Source organism: Natator depressus, chromosome 10, assembly GCF_965152275.1.
Source record: "Natator depressus isolate rNatDep1 chromosome 10, rNatDep2.hap1, whole genome shotgun sequence".
NCBI classification, from domain to species: domain Eukaryota; kingdom Metazoa; phylum Chordata; order Testudines; family Cheloniidae; genus Natator; species Natator depressus.
The window spans coordinates 42058750-42082337 of record NC_134243.1 but is presented as its reverse complement, the minus strand read 5'-3'; the positions used below and the strand labels follow the sequence as shown (position 1 = coordinate 42082337).

Genomic DNA, 23588 nt, shown 5'->3' with positions numbered 1-23588 from the left:
GAATTTTACTGCTTGTTGAAATAAGAGACTGATGGTACTGGCTGTTAAATCCTGATGCCTTTGAAGCTGGCCAGATGCAAGACAAACTTCTGTACACAGCCCTAGGCTGCGTCACCCTCTGCTGTTCCTATACAGTCAGTAGCACAGGCATTGGTGCCAGACTATGTGCAGTAGTTTTGTGATGCAGATACACACTTACCCGAGAATAAACAGAGATTGTCAGACTTCACTTTGAAATCCAGCTCTTCATGTGTGCATCTTCATAGATTATTTTGCAGCTTCAAATCCAGTTACTTCCCCCTTCATCCATTTTTAAAATCCCCTCCATTTTCTGTTACACACAAGGAAGGAATAATTAAAATAATCACACGTTTTTAATTCATTAAATTCACCCTATTGTTTGATCTTCTACCAAGATTCCTAAATTCTGTCAGCAAGTTAAGGAAAATTGGGGAGGAAAAACTGGGATTATAGTTCATTGTCTTTAGCACAAGCAGTTTTGCTATGTGATTTTTCAGGGCTTAAAGAATTAATCAAATGTCTCTAAAAGAGACCTATCTGTTGCTCTCTCTTGATCTGAGACTGATACTGTGTGGATGGAAAAATGTGCTTTCCATAATCAAAGAGGGTGTTACCCAGGGCTTTCTGAACCCAAAGCAGTGGTAACTTAACTGTTTCTCTTCAGGAATAAATCCATGGAGACACAGCTCCTCTGTCTGATAAAGGATTGGTACAAATGAGTTCTTTTACCCAAAACTACTTTTTTATTAGCTTTCAAGCACATACATACACGCATGCTGTAGCAGTAGGTTTTAGAGCATTACAAAACTTCATAGTTACCCAAAGTTTGAGATGGCTTGAGTAATCAACAGCCAGACTTTTGGGGGCCCTCCTTCCGTCCAGCTGCTGGGGAGTTTAGGTGTCAGCTCCTTGCCCAAAGAGACGCTCCCTCGGGCTACTCCGAGATGTTTACTTTTACTTTTTTTATAGCTAACATTTACAAAACAAATAACTTATAGTAACCCCTAGTGCGTTACCAGTTTTTCTAGTTTTAGCAAATTGCTTATTGTTTTTATTAATAAAAAATCCTAATATTTCTAGTCATAATAAACTTATATATTAGAGGCACCCAAATACAAGATCGCTATTCATTTACTTTTTTTTACTTTTATGGTTGGTTAACATTTTCCCTTCCTCCCATTTTAATTAGCAAAACTACAAACATGCAACTATTTGGCCTTGTCTCTTAGAGTCCTAAAAATTATTCCTAGCTATGTGGTGTTTGGTTTTCAGCTAGCAGTGACTGGACACACAAAATGGCTGACTACAGTTATGTTAAGTTCTAGTGTTACAATGGGGTATCTAGAAATTGCTGAGAGATCTGTTTATGAACATCTAATACTTATCTAATCTGTAAATGCAACATTGCAGATTTGTGGGAGGAGTCTGTTAGTTAAAAGATCAGCAGATACAAATCCGAGGGGAAGGGCAGCCTGGGGTTTCTTTTCTCTTGTATTGTCCTGCTCTCTCACCCCTGGTTTTCTTTCCCCTTGGATCTTAGCATATGCATCTTCCATCCACACCTAGAATCATAGAATCATAGAATATCAGGGTTGGAAGGGACCTCAGGAGGTCATCTAGTCCAACCCCCTGCTCAAAGCAGGACCAATCCCCAATTAAATCATCCCAGCCAGGGCTTAGTCAAGCCTGACCTTAAAAACTTCTAAGGAAGGAGATTCTACCACCTCCCTAGGTAACGCATTCCAGTGTTTCACCACCCTCCTAGTGAAAAAGTTTTTCCTAATATCCAACCTAAACCTCCCCCACTGCAACTTGAGACCATTACTCCTTGTCCTGTCCTCTTCTACCACTGAGAATAGTCTAGAACCATCCTCTTTGGAACCACCTCTCAAGTAGTTGAAAGCAGCTATCAAATCCCCCCTCATTCTTCTCTTCTGCAGACTAAACAATCCCAGTTCCCTCAGCCTCTCCTCATAAGTCATGTGTTCCAGACCCCTAATCATTTTTGTTGCCCTTCGCTGGACTCTCTCCAATTTATCCACATCCTTCTTGTAGTGTGGGGCCCAAAACTGGACACAGTACTCCAGATGAGGCCTCACCAATGTCGAATAGAGGGGAACGATCACGTCCCTCGATCTGCTCGCTATGCTCCTACTTATACATCCCAAAATGCCATTGGCCTTCTTGGCAACAAGGGCACACTGCTGACTCATATCCAGCTTCTCGTCCACTGTAACCCCTAGGTCCTTTTCCGCAGAACTGCTGCCTAGCCATTCGGTCCCTAGTCTGTAGCTGTGCATTGGGTTCTTCCGTCCTAAGTGCAGGACCCTGCACTTATCCTTATTGAACCTCATCAGGTTTCTTTTGGCCCAATCCTCCAATTTGTCTAGGTCCCTCTGTATCCTATCTCTGCCCTCCAACGTATCTACCACTCCTCCCAGTTTAGTATCATCCGCAAATTTGCTAAGAGTGCAATCCACACCATCCTCCAGATCATTTATGAAGATATTGAACAAAACCGGCCCCAGGACCGACCCCTGGGGCACTTCACTTGACACCGGCTGCCAACTAGACATGCAGCCATTGATCACTACCCGTTGAGCCCGACAATCTAGCCAACTTTCTACCCACCTTATAGTACATTCATCCAGCCCATACTTCTTTAACTTGCTGACAAGAATACAGTGGGAGACCGTGTCAAAAGCTTTGCTAAAGTCAAGAAACAATACATCCACTGCTTTCCCTTCATCCACAGAATCAGTAATCTCATCATAGAAGGCGATTAGATTAGTCAGGCATGACCTTCCCTTGGTGAATCCATGCTGACTGTTCCTGATCACTTTACTCTCGTGTAAGTGCTTCAGGATTGATTCCTTGAGGACCTGCTCCATGATTTTTCCGGGGACTGAGGTGAGGCTGACTGGCCTGTAGTTCCCAGGATCCTCCTTCTTCCCTTTTTTAAAGATTGGTACTACATTAGCCTTTTTCCAGTCATCCGGGACTTCCCCCGTTCGCCACGAGTTTTCAAAGATAATGGCCAATGGCTCTGCAATCACATCCGCCAATTCCTTTAGCACTCTCGGATGCAACTCGTCCGGCCCCATGGACTTGTGCACGTCCAGCTTTTCTAAATAGTCCCTAACCACCTCTTTGTCCACAGAGGGCTGGCCATCTACTCCCCATGTTGCGATGCCCAGCGCAGCAGTCTGGGAGCTGTCCTTGTTAGTGAAGACAGAGGCAAAAAAAGCATTGAGCACATTAGCTTTTTCCACATCCTCTGTCACTAGGTTGCCTCCCTCATTCAGTAAGGGGCCCACACTTTCCTTGGCTTTCTTCTTGTTGCCAACATACCTGAAGAAACCCTTCTTGTTACTCTTGACATCTCTTGCTAGCTGCAGCTCCAGGTGCGATTTGGCCCTCCTGATTTCATTCCTACATGCCCGAGCAATATTTTTATACTCTTCCCTGGTCATATGTCCAACCTTCCAAAAATATTCCTTTAAAAAAATCACACATCCATACACACTGCCTACAGTTTCTCAGTTCCAGTCTGTGCAGTGTGATGGAAGTAAACATTCTTGGAAAGCTGAGCTCTGCAAATTATAAGTATTGAGTATTTCAGTTATGGTTCTTAATAGCAACTTTGTTAAAATTCTGGAAGTCTATAACATTAATAGAACTGGAGTTTATCCCCAGGAATTTGCTACAGCTGACGGGTGAAGTGGAAACATTTATTTTCAGAAGTCATTTTACAGGGTAGCTCAGAGCACAAACTCTGATTGCATGAACATTATTGTTGTTATATCGCATGCGGAAGTTACCTAGTGTCACGTTTGCCAGATAAGTGGAAGGAAATCAGCAAGTGCAGTGCAGTAAGGCATTGTATGGTGTTTGTTTTCAAATTCAGTTTGTTAAATTCAGGGTAAATGAAAGACTGAAGATATTGTGCCTTTGTGTTATGAGCACTGGTGTAGTGTAGTTGAGTTAATCACAGTACATAGAAAACATGCTTTCCAACTAGATTAGGGGTGGATATTTAGCCAGGCTGAAATAAATATCACCTTAAATGTAGTTTCTCTACTGAAATACTGGTATCTGAAAGATTTTTATAGGGTTTTTTGTAAACTATTATATTATTGGATTGCCTGTTTCTTTAATATAAGGGAATAATGTTCAACTGTCCAAGAGATGCTCTTGTGACAGGAATTCTGTTTTTTATATAATTTTCACTTCATTGTTTCAGATTGCTATCAAAGAACAACTCCACGAGACTCAGGGAATGTGTGAATATGCAGTCTATGTTCAAGGTATGCCAGATGAAGACTATGAAAATAAGTTACTGAGTTACTTCTGGTTTGAAATGCAATTCCCTGTTTTAAAAAAACAATCTACAAATATAAATACCATATGTGAACTCTAGCAGGACTTATGAAAATGTGCTTGAGTGCATAGACATGCTATAACTTCTGAAATGTTTCTACTTGCCTGGTTTAATTTTCAAATCCATGGTTATCACTTTAATGAACAGATGAGGATTGGTTCTTCTTGTGAGTACATGGGTTTTTCTTGGTAACCCGATATCTTCAGATCTTCCTGGAACTGCTGATGCTTGGCTCTGGTTGTAATTGGCCCTGTGCATTTGACTGTGTCATGTGAAATGTGTTTTTTGTTAGAGCCATGTTCTTTAAGGTAATTGTTTGGTTATGGTTTCCTTTAAGGATGCATTAATGTTCAGTATATAGTGGCTGCTGTGTTTGCTTACACAGTCAGAACATGACCAGTGCCAATTCATTGCCTTGGAATGTTATGAAAATGAAAAGCATTATCTCAAATCACCCTCGATTCTTTAGAGTACCACAATCTGTTCTCGAGATGAAAAGAAAGAGATTTATTTTGTAAAGGAAAATGGCCCTGAAGGCTGAAGTTCCCTGTGTCATGTTGGAGAATGTAGGCAGGGGGATGATCTGAAGGTCATTGGTGAGCATCAGTGCTGCAGTTCAAATTGCAGTACACTGGAACATTTCAGGGGCTAAGAGAATTTCAGACTTTCTGTTACTGAAGACTTAGGGCTCCCTCCCCTCTAAAGTGGTTTTCAGCCTCGAAGCAAACACAGTCCTGTGTTCACCCTAGCTCAGTCAGTGCTGGCACCTCAGCCCACTCAAATATGGTTTCTGGTTATGTTGCTGTAATACAGGGAGCATCTGAATGGAAACTGTTACAGTCCATCTGTCCTCCCTGTACAGTCCAGGCCTGCCAGTGATGCAGCTTGTCTTCCCTACAGAGTAATGAACTAATTTGCCTTGTGTGTGTTGCTTTGCAGCTTTGATATTTCGCTTAGAAGGGAAGATTCAAGAATCCCTAGAACTTTTTCAGACATGTTCCATTCTAAATCCTCAGAGTGCTGACAACCTCAAACAGGTGGCGCGATCATTGTGAGTGTCATTTTATTCCTACACTCTGAAGTGTCACACAGGACATGGCAAGCTTTGTTCCAGATGCAAAGTTAATACCATTTAGATCCCAAGTATGTTTCCTCACCATCAGCACTTGGATTGGTTTCCATAGACGAGAACTCCCTATTAAATTAGGATCTCTAGCACAGTGCATCTGTCTAGTTGTAAACATTGATGTTCTTTCATGACTTTTTTTTCATTGTATTTTAATGCTTGGGGACAAGTAATACTGATGATTAGATCAAGAGCTGTTAATGCAGGTATGTGCTGTGCAGGTTTGTACCACCAAGCCCTGCCTGTGTGCATGTGATTGTGTGTTGGGCACCTGTCTCTTTGGGAGTTAGGCCCAGATTTGCAAAGATAGTTAGGCGCCTTTCTCCCTTGGTCAAAGGGAGCATTGCAGAAGCAGTGCATTCATGCCCATGAAGGGAGCACTCACTTCTCTCAGCAGTGATCCTCTGGCTTGCTAGAGATCAGCATTGACTCACTACAAAGAGATCTTCTTCCTACTTAGATTGTAGATGTCTTAGGACAGAGATATGTCATTGGTAGACTGCAAAGCAGTGTGCAGACCTATGGGGTATGTAAATAATAATATTCTCCTTGGCTGGTAGGTTGGTGGCTGCACAGTGTGGCCTCATACTTAAATGGCAGAGAAAAGTAAAAATTGAAATTCTTTCACAGGTTTCTGTTGGGGAAACACAAAGCAGCTATTGAAGTATACAATGAAGCCGCTAAACTCAACCAGAAGGATTGGGTAAGTACAGAGCCTTTTGCCATACGTAGTTCACTAGAATCTTTCTTGGGGCACAGTCAAACATAGACCCATGCAGCATGTTTGTATTCTGCAGGAAAAAAGCCTTCCTGTCAAACCCTGCATAGCCATGTTCAGTACACATTGAGCTAGATTACTTTAAGGATAGATATGGGAAGCACCTGTCCAGCCCAGAAACCCTCCAGTACCACTGACATCCTACGGGTAATTGGGTAACTTGTTCCAGTGGTACCCAAAGTAGTGCAAAACCACCCCCAAATAACCAATGGGCTGCACTGAGTGTTGTCTGTCTTTGCAAAATTCAGGACCACTGTTACAGGACTAATAATAAATAAAACCCTCCCAACTAGGAGAAGAGCTGAAAGAAGAGATCTGCAAAGAGCAATGAGTGTAAAGTGAGCTGGTGGGAGGTAAGGAAAGAGAGAGGTTGTGGTTCACAGCTCCTTGAGAAAGAGTCTCCAAGGGAAGTGCTGTGTTTCTGCACATGGGCTCTCATGCTGCAAGCCATTGATCATATGCATGCTTAAAACAAAGTGTATTGGGCCTGATTCCCAGAGGCTCAAGCACCATTGACTTCATCTGTGCCTTTAGGTGCTCAGCACTTCTATAAATTAGGCCCAATATATGTGGGTATTTGGTACCACTCTCTCTTCTTCCACCCACTCTGTGCTGAACAGCGAGTACAACTTTTACCTGGAGCTGTGCAAATGATGGACGTTTCAGGTCACTGGCAATTCTGAAAAATCTAAAAATAGTTTCAGGTCAAACCAAAACAAAAGTGTTTTTTAAAAATTTTTGATGAATCAAAGAGTGTTTTAAAAAAGTAAATGAATAATTTGGGGTTGAACAAGATGTTTCATTTTGACAAAATTGCAATGTTTCAACGTAAACAAAAGATTTTGACTTAGACCAATATTAAACCTTTTTGATAGTTTGTTTTAAAATAAAAATAAAGGAAATTACTACATGCAAGTTGTTTCTAACTGAAAAATCAAAACGTTTTGATTTTTTTTTTAAATTTTGTTTGTTTTTTTCCCACCAAAACAATTTGGCAAAACCAGCAGTAATTTGGGAAACATTTTGGGGTCTTCGAATCTGCATTTTTACCTGGAAAATGTTTCGGCCAAAAATTGTCACCCAGCTCTGCTTTTATCAAATGGATTGCCTGTCAGCCCCATTCTTTCCTAAGGGTAGGTCTGCACTGTAGTTGGGAGATGTGATTGCAGCATGTGTAGATCCACCCCAGCTATCTTTGACCTAGCTAGCTCGAGTAGCAATAGCAGCGATGCCACAGCAGTAGGAACAGCAGCTGCATCCTAGGCGGGTGGTGCTAGCTCATGCGTCTGCCCATGCTGCTGCAGCTTCACTGCTGTCACTCCTTGAGCTGGCTTTGATCTAGCTAAATTAAAACTAGTTTGAGTATGTTCTCCAAGTACTGCAAATATACCTCCTGATTGCAGTGTAGTCCTGCCCTAAGTAAACAAACTATCTGTGGCATGTGCTGGGCATGGCTTTAAACCTATGGTTTACTACCCCGTCTGGCAAGCATCGACAGGTATCTCCATAACATGCTCAGTGCTGGAGTCAGAGTTGATACTTCCACTTTCCTTGTATGGAAGCACCCTACCAACTTAACCCAGCCTTGAGTTGTGCTTTGTGTCTTTACCATTCTTCACAACTGGAGGGGTTATATGTAGGAGAGGGCCATTCTGTTGTGATAGGAGGGTAAAATATTTCATAGACTGCATTCTCCCTGCTAGAGATCTACCTAGTGCACGTAAAGAATTTCTACACTGGTAAAGTGAGGTACGTTATTAGCAGAGGAAGAAGGGAAACTTGTGGGGGTGCTCTGCTGCTTGGCATAGCTCCTCCCATCCCCCAGAATGGGAAAAGACAGCATGTAGCTTGTCTGTTAACAAATTCTTAGCCATGAACTGGATGGGTGTAAATGTTTCCTATGGTGCCACTAGCATAGTTAGGATGCTGAAAGGATCCCAGCCTCTCTGGTATAGGACCTGTATTCTGGTCAGCTAGGCCCACTTTCCAATTGTGTCCAGTTGGGCCAAAATTTCACACACATCCCCTGAATCATGGGGTTTATCATAGGCTAGGGATGTTTTGAGAACGCCTCTTGGTATAATAGAGGTCACATGTGATAGGTTCATATCTCCCCACTGGGAATCCAGTGCAGTCTCAGCCAAGTATATATCCCTTTGCACAGGCCTTCCCTCTTTTGTCCTCACTGCTCTCTTGCTGTCACCTCCCCTGGGATGCTCACTTCTTTATGCTGAGGATAAAGCCAAATAGATTATCAAAATGGTTCAAGTGTAGCGAGTTCTCTGAACTACAAAGTCCATGGAGGTTCCCATCCAAACCAATAACTGTTACTAGTCTCTTTCTGATTATCCAGTGCCAAGTTCACCCTTATGCAGCTTTTTCCTTTATATGTAGGAGATCTGCCACAACTTGGGCGTGTGCTACATGTACCTGAAGCATTTCAACAAGGTAACTCGAGTTCTTGTCTTGTCCAAACAAATCACTGAGAGCCTGTCTACATGGTGTGGCAATGCGCACCAGATGGGTGTGAATTCTAATGCGTACCAACGTGTTGTGCACTAACTAGTCCATGTAGACCCTGCTGGTGTGCGCTAAAACTTCTCACATTAAGGAAGTTTTAGCACCAGCAGGGTTTACACAGGCCAGATAGTGTGCAACAGAATTCACGTGCTGTAGAATTCACACCCCTCTAGTGCACATTATCCCACCATATAGACAAGCCTTAAGACATCACTAGAGACCTGATTCTCTTTTCAGTAGTTTTACTGATAAAGGGATCACGTACAGTCAGGTTAGTTTCTTAGCTGTTTCAAATGTTTGATCTGTTGTGATAATCAGGTCTACAAATTTACCCTAATTGGAGCTCAACTATAAGAAGTGAGTGAAAGTTTTATAAAATGTCACAATACCAATAAATGTTGATGGGAAAAGGTACAAAATGGAGAAACAAATCTGAATTAGTCCACACAAAATGGCCTATTGACATACCTCAAGGATTGTTGAGATCATGCCTAGTAAACAAGAGAAGTGTGGGACTGGAAATCCGTGAACCAAAATAGGTCTGTCGGAAATTAGGCCTAATTGGTGGACAAAATAATAATGGGCTAAACTTTTGGGTTTCTCAAAAAGAGACTTTGAGAGATGAAAATGAGCAGAGTGGCTACCACAATGCTGACTGACAGACAGGGAAGGAGCAAGCTTCACTATCATGGCTGCCATCCCCACTGTCTCCGGGGTCCCCAGACTTTCTTCATCCTAATCCTGAGAGATGGCCTGACCAGACCGAGCCAGAAAGAGGGAGCCGGATGACACTGCCACCTCCATCGGCTTGGCTAAATCTCTACCTGGGATGTGAGACTTCATCTGCCCCACACCCTTTCTTGTGTGTTCTTTTCCTGACCCACCATATTTCTTCTCTTTCCTATCTTTCTCCTTTTGCTTTATGTTGATATAAGAGTCTGGCTCAACTGGCCAAAACTGCATATTTTGCAACACTGCTGTAAATCTGTGACCACAAAGAGGCAGGTAAAAGCAGTGCCCTAAATAGTCTGATGCTGGTACAAGTTTGCCAACTCTCTCAGTGGCTGATAAGACTGTGTGCTGGGCTTGCGTTTTTCCAGCAGTGAGGTTGTAAGTGAGAGTCAACACCAGAGACAGAAATTGTATTTCCTATCTTTGCTGTTTTTTTCTTTCCCCTTCTATGTGTTTGTCTTGTTTTGCCTTCTAGGAAACAAGATCAGACTTTAATGACAACTCCAGTCCACCTCAACAAACTTGTCTTTTCCCCCAAAGGACAGTTATTACCATCTTTAATACCATCTAGGCAACTGTCAAACAAAGCAGAGTTTTCTTCTAAAGACTCTCTACAGCTAAAGGGAAAGGGAACAAGAGATGTTAAAATGAAAGCTTCACTTAATACTTTTCATTTCTAATGCTTTAGCTGTTTTTTTCTCCTCTTTGTACCTGTAGTGAAAGGTTACAAAGGATTTTTAATGGTGTGTTTACCGTGGCACTAAGCAGGCTCTATGCCAAACTCCAAACCTTGTTTAAAACCGTTTAATGTTGCACAGTTAGGGTATATTTTTCTGTAGTATCTGGCTGATGAATCTTGCCCATATGCTCAGGGTTTAGCTGATCGCCATATTTGGGGTCGGGAAGGAATTTTCCTCCAGGGCAGATTGGAAGAGGCCCTGGAGGTTTTTCGCCTTCCTCTGCAGCATGGGGCACGGGTCATTTGCTGGAGGATTATCTGCTCCTTGAAGTCTTTAAACCACGATTTGAGGACTTCAATAGCACAGACATAGGTGAGAGGTTTTTTGCAGGAGTGGTGGGTGAAATTCTGTGGCCTGCGTTGTGCAGGAGGCCAGACTAGATGATCATAATGGTCCCTTCTGACCTAAATATCTATGAATCTATATTTATACTGCATTTAAACACCCACAGCTGGCCCATGCAAGCTGGCCCAGGCTGCGGAGCTGTAAAATTGCAGTGTGGACATTTAGGCTTGGGCTGAAGCCTGAGCTCTGGGACCCTGCGAGTGGGGAGGGTGTTTAATTGCAGTATAGACATACTCTGAAGGTCATGTTAACACTTTTGATTCTTTGGGCCTATTTATTCCACCTATGTTAATCCAACAGAGCTCTCTGTTTACAAACTCACAAGAGCAGCTACATCAGTAAAATTCTGGCATTCAGCCCTTTACCAATCAGCCACTAATGAGTCCGTAACTAACAGATGTATCCCCTGGCAGTGTGCAGAGTGAAGTGAGGTTTGGAGGTGGCCAAAAGGGGATGGTGTAAGCCTCCCAGACCCTGTCTAAACTAGACTTCTTGGTCATGCTGTAACTCAAGATTGACACTTCACTCAAGTTAACCAACAGGACTATAAATGAAAATGTGGACATCTTCCCAAATGTTGGTGGCTCACTCTAGGCTAAGCCATAGAATAAACTTCATTTCCTGTTTAAAAGCAATGTGGGGTGTTTATATTTGCCATTGCAGTTGTGGGAATTAACTTGAGTAAACTGGCAACCAGTGAATTTGGGTTACAAAGCGACCAAGAACTCTAGTCTAGACAGGATCTGACAGGCCTTGTCTGAACTAGGATTTTCCAGAGAGTATTTCCATTTTTCAAAGAAGTCTTCTAGCCATTCTGAGATGACCCCTAGAGTTTGCCTGTCTAGCTGGATAACAAACCACGCTCTGACACCAGGGGATGCTCCTCCTGTCTTGGAGCCTTTTACAAAGGTATAGATGAGTTTCTAGCCTCATGGAGGTGGTTATAACTTATGGGATGTACCTTCCTGAAGATGGAAATGGTGTAAGGCCCAAATCCTGGCCCCAGCATATGGTCCAAGCAGCTGGGCTCAGTGGTGGGAAGTTCTCAGGGGCTGAGAAAGGGCTCTGCACAGGGCTGAGGGCAGGATTTGGAGATTCCATGTTGGAGGTAGCAAGGGGTCCTGTGCACTGCAGAGCAGCTGAGCTGGAGGGGCTCACCTTTTTCCCTGCCTCCATGGCAGGCTTGCTAGTGGTGCAGAAGCTACTCCCACAGGAAGCCTGGAGCAGAGGTCACAGAGCAGCCCTGCTGCTGTGGAGTGGCTGGATGGGGGTGGATGCATTGGCAGTGCTTTTGGGGCTTAGCAACTAATAAAAGAACACCTAGGAAATTTGAAATTGGACTCTTGATCCCCTTGCACTCCCTCCAAATATGTCATTTCATGCTACTCACTTAGGTGTTACTGCATGGCTTCCCCTGATGAGAACTGAGCTGCTGGTGTTGATTTTGTGAGGTGTCTGTTTTAGATGGAAAACACAGAATTTCAAGGGAACGATTGGTTCCCAACTTGATCTTCCCACTCCCTGCCTCTAAAAATGTAAAAATTCCCTTACTCATCAATCCCTGGCAGAGAGAAAATATTGTCTGCTGCCTCAAGTGGGAGCTGTATTTGTCTTAAAATCAGTATTGAATTACACAATCTAAGTGCACCATCAAGCAGGGTGGTGGACTCACTGTATCTGTTACAGTCCGCATCACAGCAAGGTTGTAGTTAGGTCAGGCCTCCTTTAAAACTGCTTCTGTTAAGAATACTGCAGTCTTTGTATTGAGCTCATACTTAGAGCCCTGCATGGATACAAAATTTGTATCTGCATCCGATCCACGATCTGCAAATATGGTCCGTGGATATCCGCATCCACAGATTTGCAGGGCTCTACTCATACTCCTTTCCCTATCATTGCAAAGCAACAGCGAGATGTTTAGAAGGTAGGTCCATATCTGTGACCTGCCATCTGTGATGATGTCCCTTCATTCATTTGGCTTATGGGGAAAATATAAGTATATCAGAATACTTTTGAAAGAAAAAGGTATCTCAAATTTGGGACCTGTTAGCCTATAAAGTGTCCCATTAGTCTGACAGCCTTACCTCTGGGGAGTGCATACTTTTTACATAACATCACATGGACCTATAAAATATAATGAAGCCTGTGGAGACGGCTGGCTGTTTAACATTTGCTGATAATGAATATCCAGTACTGCACAAATCCTTTTCTGTCTTTTACCTTGTCAGCATCTCTTCTTTTAATGTGCCATGTGCTAGAAAGCTGCAAACTTTTATTGCCCTCCCACTGGCTCAGCTTGGGAGGAAGAGGAAGATGTTACAGTAACAAGAGTTTGGAAGTGTTCCCCATTGGAGGGGATTTACGTGTGCCTGGCTAGAGCTGTTGAATTCTTTCTGCATTTACATGGCAATCCTGGCTCATTGCTAGCATGAGCATTTTGCAGTGAAGTGAGCTGTAAACGCATATTTTAAGGGAACAAACTTAGCAGCCGGTCTCGGATACTGTACAGGAACAAATGGGCCTCTGTATCTCTCTTGGCAGATCAATATGTTTTGCTTTGACTTGAAGTGCTCAGCTTTGAAGTGCTCTCCCTAAAAACCCATGACTCCTGTTGCAGAGCTCATTTCAACAACCACCTCATAGGTTGGGCCTTTATAATAAGATTCTTCGAACTTGGCTGGAGCCTTTGATCCCTTTTCCCTCCATGTAGTAACACGAGGGTTGGTTCTCACAGCTGACAGCTTTTGGGTCATTGCTTCACTGTCAACTCTGCAACCACATTGATTTTACTCTCTCTGTTCTGTGTGTGGTTTTGTGTGTAGGCAAAAGACCAGCTGAACGATGCCTTGCAGCTCAACAGGCATGATCTGACATACATGATGCTGGGAAAAATTCATCTGCTGCAAGGGGAGACCGACAAAGCCATCGAAGTCTATAAGAAAGCAGTGGAGTAAGAATTTCATCCCCCCACCTCTTTAGGAGAATTTTGATTGGTGAATTCAGGAATGTGTCTGATGATTTTAAAATGACAATGCTCCTGCGCAGATCTGGAATTTCCCAGCTGTGTGACCATCTCTGATCTTGGCTGCAGTACTCTTACTCCAGCTGACAATGTGTCAGGGATAGAGGTACCTCTTTGAAGCCCTTGCCAAGAGAAGAGTGGAGCCCTTGCCAAGAAATGAATGGAGGTGCTGGGAGCAAATGTATACAAAATCCACTTCTCCAGTCCCATGATTCATGTGCTAAAGCCTGAAACACAGAGCTGAATGATTGCTGCTCACGACTGTCACAGCTTTACTGTTGGCAAGAGCAGTGAGCAATCAACAGCCATTTTGAACTTACTGGATTGTTATATACTTCACTGGGTGAATTTTTGGTGCATGAAAGTGAGGATCTAATAGCCTGGCTAGAGCCAGGCTGGTGCTGTAAGTTTTCCAGCCCAGTCCCTCAATCCTGATCTGCATTGTCCCACACCAGCTAAATTAGCAGTGGTTTTGCATAGTGGACAGATGTCCAGGAAAGAAAACTGGCAGTTACTGCTGCCCATTGGAACTGTGCATACAGCTAGTCTGAGCTAAAGCATCCTATTAGTTTTGTTACCCCATCCTCTCCTGTTTCTCATCCCCGTCAGCGGTGGTGTAATTTATTATTTGTATTATCATAACCAAACAAAGAACAAAAGACGTTACAACCTAATATGCCTTGCCTGTTGTAGATTCCAAACTTTGAGGAAGGGACAGTCCTTGCTTTATCCTTGTACAGCACTTTGTACAACGGGATTTCAACCTGGTTGAGACCTCTAGGTGTTAGCACAATGCACCTTCCAAACTGGGGTGTGGAACCTAACTCTCTGTATAAGCAGCTAGTTCATTAGTATGTGGTGTCCCCAATCTGCTTTTTCTCTCTTTGCTGCTCATTATTTATTATTTGCTTGAAAGGCCTTGAAAATGTGGAGGCTTTTTAAAGAGCCTACAAAACTGTACATGAGGTAGAGTTAGAGATGAAGGCTTGGGAATCACAAACTGCAATTGAAAATACATGACACATTCATTGTAAGTGTCCATTTGGGGTGAGTCTGTCTTGTTCTCAGTTCAGCTGAATGAGGTAGTGTATGTTACCCATCAACCACAAAGCTATCACCTGCATTCTGCCTTGGGAAAGGTGACCTTGTGGTTAAAACAGATCTGTTTCCAGCTCTGACAGTGACTTTGAGGTCTTAAGCAAGTCATTTAACCTCCTGCACTTCAGGTTACCCACATAAAATATTACCTGCTTTCCAGAGGGGCATGAGGAGTGATTAATTTTTGTAAAACATTTTGAGGTGCTCAGATATAACATGTGGTGGTGAAGGTGATATTATTAGTTGGTTATATTAGCAGTAGTAACAGGGATATTTCTTACATTGAGTGGAGTCTCAGGGGTTCCATACTTCACCTTGTATTAGTACTGCCAAGAATTGTAAAACTTTGGGTTTTGTATTTCAGGTTTTCTCCAGAAAACACAGAGCTCCTTACGACCCTGGGTTTACTCTATTTGCAGGTACGAAACACTGCTGGCTACTATGTGGACCTAATTATATTTTAAATGGCTTGGCAGTTGCATATGGAGTAAATTTCTATTCATCTCCATGTGAGTTTGACATATTTCTCAAAAGGGCACATCAGACAAGATGGAGCTTGCTCCTCTGTCTCTTCTTTTCTCATTTGGCTCCTGAAGGGAAGTAACTTGATTTCCTGGTTCTGAGCCAGAGCAGGAATTCTATTTGGCTATTGCCCTAATTGTGTTACTCACTCTTCCAAGTACAGTAAAACATGACTAGTCATTACCTTGTTTCTGGGGAAGGAGCTTAGTGAGTTATTCTCTTAGAAAAACAGCCATGAAATTGTTTAACACTAATGCACCTTGGAGAAAATTGGAATTGATTTAAATAACACAGGCACATTTATCATTAGGGACTTGGGTCATGAGCAAAAGATCATCTGTCTCCCAAATTACCTCCTCATTGCAGTATTTGGTACAGCTGTCATCCTTTGCTGAAGGGGGCTGCAGGCCAAGACTGAAGGACATCAGTAGAGCTGTGGAGGGAGCAGGAGAGGCAGAGCAAAGTATGGTGCCTGGGCAGAGTAGCATGGGCAGAAACTTGCACAACTGTCCACACTGTGACTTCACTTGTTTGTGGTGTATCACATCCCTGGACTCCAAAATTCATTCCAAATACCTTGCCAGTCTTGATTGTCTTCATGAGTCACAGCAGGGGTTAGACGCCTTCTGTTAATAGGCACTGGTGCAGTTGTGGGGGAGGGGGAAGGTAATGGAGTTTGAATAAATTCATGGACCAACATGAGACACCATGGGTTGAATTTATATCTTAATTATACCAGTGTAATTCCTGAGTATCTCCATTGAAGCCAGTGGGACTTAAGCATGTGATCAGGGTTAGCCTCACTTCTGTATGGGCCTGCAATGCTGCTGAGCACTCTCAAGTCCCATTTACTTCAGTTGTTGAGGGCAGTCTAAGCAGATAGACTTTGGGGCATTTCTGTCCAGGGAAGGGTGCTGTGGAGGGCATGGGGAGGGAGGAAAAGTGGTCAGGGAATCTGTGCTGTGGCTTATGGTGCTCAGGAAGTCAGTCCCTGCTCCTTTGTAGAAAAAACTCTCCAGATAGTTCTTATTCCCCAACACAAACTATATAGAAATCTAGTTTCTGGGCTAGAGAGTCTGCGTCGGGTTGAGTTGTGTTCCCTCTGTTATCAGAGGAATCCATTTTGTTCCACCTGGTTGTGGATTGTGAAGTAAAAACACTGCACATGTGAGAGTGTAACTGCAACAGAATAAAGCTAACTCTTATGAATTCCTTACTTTAAGTGATAACCAAAAGCACTGTTTGTTATCTGCACATTTAACCCTTCTGGGCCTGCATTTCTGACACTCCTTTGTTTTTTCCCAGCTTGGGGTTTATCAGAAGGCATTTGAACATCTTGGAAATGCACTTACATATGATCCCACCAATTATAAGGTACCATGAGAAATATATACTAGCCAATTTAGTGATGACATTAGGCCTGTAAAAACTAATTCTTGTGTAAAATATCCCCAGTACCAGAGCATGGGCTGAAAAGGAGGCCATGCTCCTAAAAAGCTTGTTCCAAAATGCATTTCTGTGACCTCCATCTGATGGGGATAGAGGATATTATCTATGGGGCCTGTTTGCTTTTAATGGAAAGTTTCATATATTTTCCATAGAAGAATTTTTAACAAATGGAAATTACTTTTCTCTAACTTATTACTTCAAACTGTTGCAATTCATCACGAGAGCTGTGCACCACATTCCTGGGAATTCAGTATACCTCTGCGACTTTCTGGAGCAGAGCACAGACACAAGTGAATAAGGATGGTGTGGTGGAACATCACTCCTTTGCTAGTCTGCAAAGATCGTAATTCATACATGGTCTCTCTCCCAGCTATAATGGAGGGTAACTTTGGTCTAGCTAGTTGAGGATGAGATCTGAATAATGGGGATAATGTAAATCATTTTGAGATCTATGGATGGAAAAGCAATGAATAAATACAAACCAAGTATTATTATGATGAAGACTACATTACTTTTCCAGACTCTACGCTAGCTCACTGTGAAGTATTACAGATAATTTATTGGACAAATGTAGTTTAGTTTAAACTAAGTTAATTTTGGTGCAGTATCTTTGATTTTCTTTTTAATCACATATGTTCAGTAGTTTGCAGTGTCACCCTCATCCAGTAGTGTGAACTGTCCAGGGTTTGCAGTACATGCCTTGGAGTTAAGGAATGTTTTCATCTCCCCTTAAGTTGCCCTGGGAAGGTTTCTGTTCCAGTTTGTCATATGAAAGAAATGATTAGTATCTGGACCTTTTCAGAACCCAGAATTCTGGAAGCTTTTATTGTGAATCACTGAAAGAGAATTAGCTAGTCAGGATGCAACGTTTATTAGCCACCTTGATCAGGAAAGAGGATGTGGAAAGCATGAGACCCTTTCCCAATGCCCTGCCCTCTCCCAGCCAGGATGTAGATTTCCCAGTTGTTCTCACTTTGGAAGCCTCTAGCAGAGAGTTCCCCAAAGAGAATCTCCACTCAGACCATTGGTCTTGTTTTTAGTTTAATAACTTTGTAGCATTTTCTCCTCACCATGTTTGGGGAAGCCCAGTGCCTCAACCACTCACTGTCAAGCTCTTTTGAAGGCTATCTTGGCAGCTGGCAGTATGATGCAGACTCACGGAGATTTTGATGTAGCCCTCACCAAGTACAGGGTAGTAGCCTACACCATGCCTGAAAGCTCCCCATTATGGAACAACATTGGAATGTGCTTCTTCGGCAAGAAGAAATACGTGGCAGTAAGTGCCTGGTTCCCTTCCATTTCCATCTATATTTAATTTGATTTGTGTAAGAACAAATATAAAACAAGGATCCTCCCTCTGTGGCGGAGACTGGAGAAAGTCTTGTCCACTCAGGGCATGTTACTAGCAGTGTTGTTCCTCTTTGCAGGCTATCAGTTGCCTGAAGCGAGCCAACTACTTAGCTCCCTTTGACTGGAAGATTCTGTACAATTTGGGGCTAGTCCACCTGACAATGCAGCAGTATGCATCTGCTTTCCACTTTCTCAGCGCCGCTGTCAATTTCCAGCCCCGGATGGGAGATCTCTACATGCTCCTGGCAGGTAAATGACCCTTCCCTCCTGCCCTCTCCCCTTCCTCCTACCCCACAGAGCTGCATGAATATCATCTTTGGGAAATATCAGATTTTAAGGTGGGAAAGCAAGAGGTGGTGCAAGTTGTTATCTGAGACTGGATAACTCAGCATTCTGGTATTCAGAAGCTTTTCACCAGCTGGTCATGGACTGGTTTGAAATCAGATCTTCAGTGACCAAAAGTCAACGCCTTCTCACTCACTGAAATACAGTTCTTGCTATAGACTAGTGACTACGTCCTCCAAACCACCATGGCTGGTCCAGCTTTTATGGGAGGACCATTGTGGGGTGATGCAGAGAAGCTTGCACTGGTGCTGCTCATGCAATGACTTCTGTGGTTAGAGCACTGGGGTTTCTGTGGTATCCTCAGTCTGGCACTCCTCACCAGCACTAAATCCAAGGTTAGAAAAACTAGAAACTAGGCATTGCAACTCCAGTGGTAAGGGGATTGTGTACATTCAAGAGGGGGATTCACCTTGTTCTCCTCCCTGCTCTGGCAGAGGCACTGGGAGATTAAACGACCTAGGTAACCTGCATAGAAGCCCTGACTTTGAGCAGGTACCTTAATTGCAGGATGCCTAAAATCCAGACAGATCGCTAATGTCTCTCTTCTTTCTGGGACTGGGACTCAACTTCTGGTCTCATACACTTTAAGATCAGAAGGAACCATTGTGATCATCTAGTCTGACCTCCTGCACATTGCAGGCCACAGAACCTCAAACCCCTCCCCCCACACTCCTGAAATAGATCCATGTCCTCTGACTGAGTTACTGAAGTCCTCAAATCATAGTTTAAAGACTTCAAGTTACAGAGAATTCACCATTTACTTTCTTTACTGCAGTTGGCTGGGTGTGGGAAGTGTTCATAGTGGTGTTGATTTCTGCATACAAGCAAGGCATGCTGTGGAGTGGGCATAGCTGGCTACAAAAATCTTGATTGACAGGTTTAAGAGGAACCTTCTAACTCAAGAATGTTTGTCCCATGCTAGCTAAACAGTTTAAAATCAGTTCCTGTGAAGGTGTCATTGCTGTTCCTGATTCTGATGTAGGGGCTCCAAGAGCAGTGGAATAAAGCATTGACATTCAGAACTATCCTTTGCAAATAGGCTCTATGCCTGGGAAAGCAGAAAAATCTATTTCAGAGGAGTGAATTGGAGGTTTTGCATTGCTAGCGAGCTTATTTGTGTTCCTGTGTTTCTTTGGACAGTGGCTCTGACAAACCTCGAAGATGTTGAGAATGCAAAACGATCCTATGAGCAAGCAGTAGCACTGGACCAGTAAGTCTTAATCCTGATGGTCGTTTGGGCAAGCCGCTTCCCCCCCCACTGCTCATCTGTTTCCCTTTTTGTCCCTCTGGTCTCTTTCGATTGTAAGTTCTTCAGGGCAGGGGCCATTTCTCATTAGGTCTACGTACAGCACCTAGTGCAATGGAGCCCTGATCTTGGTTTGGGCTTCTAGACATTATGATAATACTGATAATAGGGCTATAACGAGAGCCTTCACTAATGGTAAACATTTAATCTGTAATGGCCACAAGGTGAACCACACAGCACCAGTCTTTTAGTCTCTTCTCTCCACAGCCGGATGGCAGTGGTGACGGGTAGTTTTCCTCTGTGGAGCCTTAGAAATGATGGAAGTTCCAAAGCCTATAAAAAGAACAGCAGGTTTTTAAACACGTTTGATATTTTAGTGCAGTTGTGCTTTGCAAAGTGACCGTGGAAACAGCCCCTCACTCAGCACATATGTATTGAGAGTTGACCTGCTCGCTTTAGTAGCAAAGTTCTTACTCCTGTTAGCCCTACACAGCACTGGGAGAGAGAGCTGGAGTCTCTTCCCACTCATGCATCAGCAGAATTGTTAACTGTGGTCAAATCATGTGGACAAATCCTGCCCTCAGTTTCCACTACAACCATGCAATCTCGTTGAAGAAATGGGGCCTGCATAATGTTACTTGTGAAAAGGTGTAGGGAGGAAAATCTCAGGCTGACTTAGGGAACCCCAGACTGTTTGAAAGCTCATAAACTGAGCACGTTTAGACAGGAGTTATTGAGAGACAAGATACACAGTTCCCCACTGTGCTCTTTTTACTGAGTTGCTTTTCAGAGTAGAACTGCACCTTTGCCAATAACATGTCATTGGTAACTTGTGAACACCCCTACAATAAGGGAGCATGCTGCATGTATGAAACAAGCATTCACACCAAATTCACTGCCCACCAAGTCCTTTTTTCTTTCTCCTAGCTTTCAGAATCTAAGCCCTCTGTGATTTGTCAGGGGAATCAGATGAGTTAAGGAGCGCATTCAGGCTGCTTGGTAGTGTGTTTTGTGGGTAGATCAAAGCGCATGAATTAGAATTCAGCTTTACAAATGCTGCCTAACTACCTGGCACTCTCATGATGCCGCAGCCATGTAGAATTAGCAGAAAAACAAAACCGCATCAAAGCTGACATTCAAGTCAACGGCCATTGATTGCTGGGAGGCAAACTCAGGCTGTTTAAACCTTGGATCTCTGTGGTTTGTTCAGTTGACATCCCTTGTACTTTCTCCAGTTATCCCATTCCCATGGGTATTCTCTTCTGGCATATCTCACACAGTTTGGCTGGGGAGATGACTACAGTTTCTGTTTCCATCTCCATAAATAATTTTTATAGCAGCAGCAGCAGCAGTGTGATATTTCCTCTGGGTGCCAGACTGAAGTCTGGAAAGAAAAGGACCTTGTGGGTGTCTTTATAAAAGAGGTCTCCTCTTTCTGGCAATGGCTAATATACGGGTCTCCTTTCTCCCATTGCTTCCTTAGTTAATGATTGTCCTACCTGTCCACTTCCTTCTCTGCTCTTTGGGGACAGCTCTTCTAAATCAGCTCTTGCCTACCCCCACCCCAGTGTTTTTTGCATAACGGTTGTTCTCCAGGGTGTATCTATTTCCTGGGCTCTGACAGAGGCAGTGAGGTTTTTAGATGTGGGATCAGTGCTTTAGAAATAGTTTCTGTGTTAAAGGAAATTAATAAGTTAGGTCCTAAACGCAATCAGATCACCTTTTTAACAGTCTCCTTCGCTACAGCATTGTCACATTGCTTACCCATGACCCATAGTCATGGCCTACGTTCCCTCTAAGCTGCGCGGACGCGCAGCTGCCTATTAAGTGATGTGCTGGCGCTCAGGGCTGCGTCAGGGAGAGATGCCTCTCCCCAAGCCCTGGCCCTGCCGCGGCGCCCCTCCTCCTTCCCCTACCCAGCCCAGCCCTGGACCTTCTGCAGCTGGGGGACAGGCGCCTCAGCCCCGACCCAGCCTGGCCCTGGACCTGCCGCGGCCAGGAGACGTGCCCCTCCCCCAGCCCTGAGCAAGCCCAGACCTGCCGTGGCCGGGGGAGAGGCACCTCTCCCCGCCATCCCAGGTGCTGCTGCAAGGAGAGAGAGCTGAGGGGAGTCCTCTTTCTCCACTGTAGCTCTGGGGAGCCCTAGTGCACCCCCAAACATCTCATCCCCAGACCCACCTCAGAGTCTACACCCCCAGTCAGATGCTCAGCCCCACACCTGTGCCCCAGCCGAGAGCTCCTCATCCCCGGCTACACCCCAGAGCCCGCACCCCCAGCCAGAGCCTTCACACACCCCAACCCATACCCCCACCCCAACCATCTGCCCCAGCCATGAGCCTCCTCCAACACTCCAAAACCCTCGGCCCCACCCCACCACATGAATTTTGTTATGCGCACCAATAGGAAGGTGATGTTGGTGCACATAACAAAATTTATTCTGCACATGGGTGGGAAAAATTAGAGGGAACACTGGTCATGGTCAGCACACAGTCTGATTTGCTGCTTATCAGACAATCTTCAAAGCTTCGGTCTCCAGCACTTGAACCTTTCACAAAGAGCGCGGCCTCTGTCTTGTAGAAGAGAGTAAAGGTACTGGTCCTTGGCCGGCACCAACAGCCTCTTTTTACACCAGGAATGGGTGCCAGCTTCCTCACATGACTTTATTGATCAGTGTTCAGAAGCACTGCGCACTTGCTCTGCATCTGTTGCAATAGGTGCAGATGGTTCATCCTTGCTCTTACATGCAAGGTCATCCTCCCTGGAGGAGAAGTACAACTATAAATTGTGCCTCTAATCCACTCGCTTATTAGTGTTCCTCCCCTTGGTAGGTGATTCTGATTCTAAAGAAGGCCTGGCCAAATACAGCCCATGGCCCTCTACCTCTCAGCCTGCAAGTCAGAATGAACTGCAAGCACCAGACCACTTGGATCAAGACAGAGCATTGCCTGCTGGGACCTGTTGTCTCAGTGGATCACCTGTTTGTATCCAAGAGGAGGCAGACACACTTTACTCAGTTTTCTACAAAGACAGTGCCGTGTTCAGACTCCTAGTGAGTTGTCAGTGCAGCCCTCAGGCAAAATGTGGGAATCTCAGTTAGAATGTAAGCCATGTTGTCTATTCAAGGAAGAAAGGGGACCCGGCCACTGATGTCCATACACCAACGGAGAGCAGAGGAAGTCAACTGTCTTGCTCATTTAGCTTGCCCACACAACTGGCACTGTCAGAGCACTGCAGGGACTGCCAGAGGGAAAGCTACTGCATGGGGTTTCTGTGCATTACCTAAGAGCCTGGAAGCTTTGGAAAATGAGAATTCTGGAAGCCAAACTGCATTTCTGAAATAAACACTCAGCATTGCATCCAGAGAGTGGTAGGACCACACAGCACAGCACTCCAACATCGGGGAATGCCACATTCTTAACATAGTCCTTGCATGGAACTTCAACTTTTTGGGTAGAAGGGAAGGAAGATGGGGAAAAGGGATGAGAGAGCTTTGTTCTGCAGCATCCTGAGACTCTGCTGGCTTGTCAGACACTGTCAGTGGCATGTGTCAATTCCAGAACCTGGAACCGTGCGGCTTCACGCCACCAGCTTGTCTTGTCCCACAGTTGTGAGGAGAGAGCCCTTCTCCTGCAGATCTTCAGAGCGGCAGAAGCCTTATATAGATCAGAGTAGGGCTCTCCCAGCACAGTGTAAAGACCCGCCCACCACTGAACCACTGTGCACGTTAAGATTTGTGGGTGCTCAGACAAGGGGTCCATAGGATGCTTTCTACCTCCCCCTGTTGACAAGCAGACTGACTTCACAGCTGCCAATTCACCCAGCTCCCCCAGGGGCAGGGGATGGGAGACGGAGGAGATTTGTGCAGAGGTGCCGCACGGTGCAGCTCCAAGTGCCACTTACAGGCACTTACTCC

General features: G+C 44.2%; 1 protein-coding gene across 3 annotated transcripts in view; it reads left to right on the top strand.

Moving 5' to 3' along the window:
- Positions 1-23588, top strand: part of BBS4 (Bardet-Biedl syndrome 4) — a 102810-nt gene that overhangs the window by 65522 nt on the left and 13700 nt on the right. For all 3 annotated transcript variants that reach the window (XM_074965878.1, XM_074965879.1, XM_074965880.1), the window contains 10 exons: positions 4265-4328; positions 5342-5453; positions 6159-6231; positions 8701-8754; positions 13466-13593; positions 15128-15182; positions 16591-16659; positions 17858-18010; positions 18162-18333; positions 19570-19639. In XM_074965878.1, coding sequence (XP_074821979.1) covers positions 4265-4328; positions 5342-5453; positions 6159-6231; positions 8701-8754; positions 13466-13593; positions 15128-15182; positions 16591-16659; positions 17858-18010; positions 18162-18333; positions 19570-19639 — 950 coding nt within the window. The remainder of the gene's footprint in view (positions 1-4264; positions 4329-5341; positions 5454-6158; positions 6232-8700; positions 8755-13465; positions 13594-15127; positions 15183-16590; positions 16660-17857; positions 18011-18161; positions 18334-19569; positions 19640-23588) is intronic.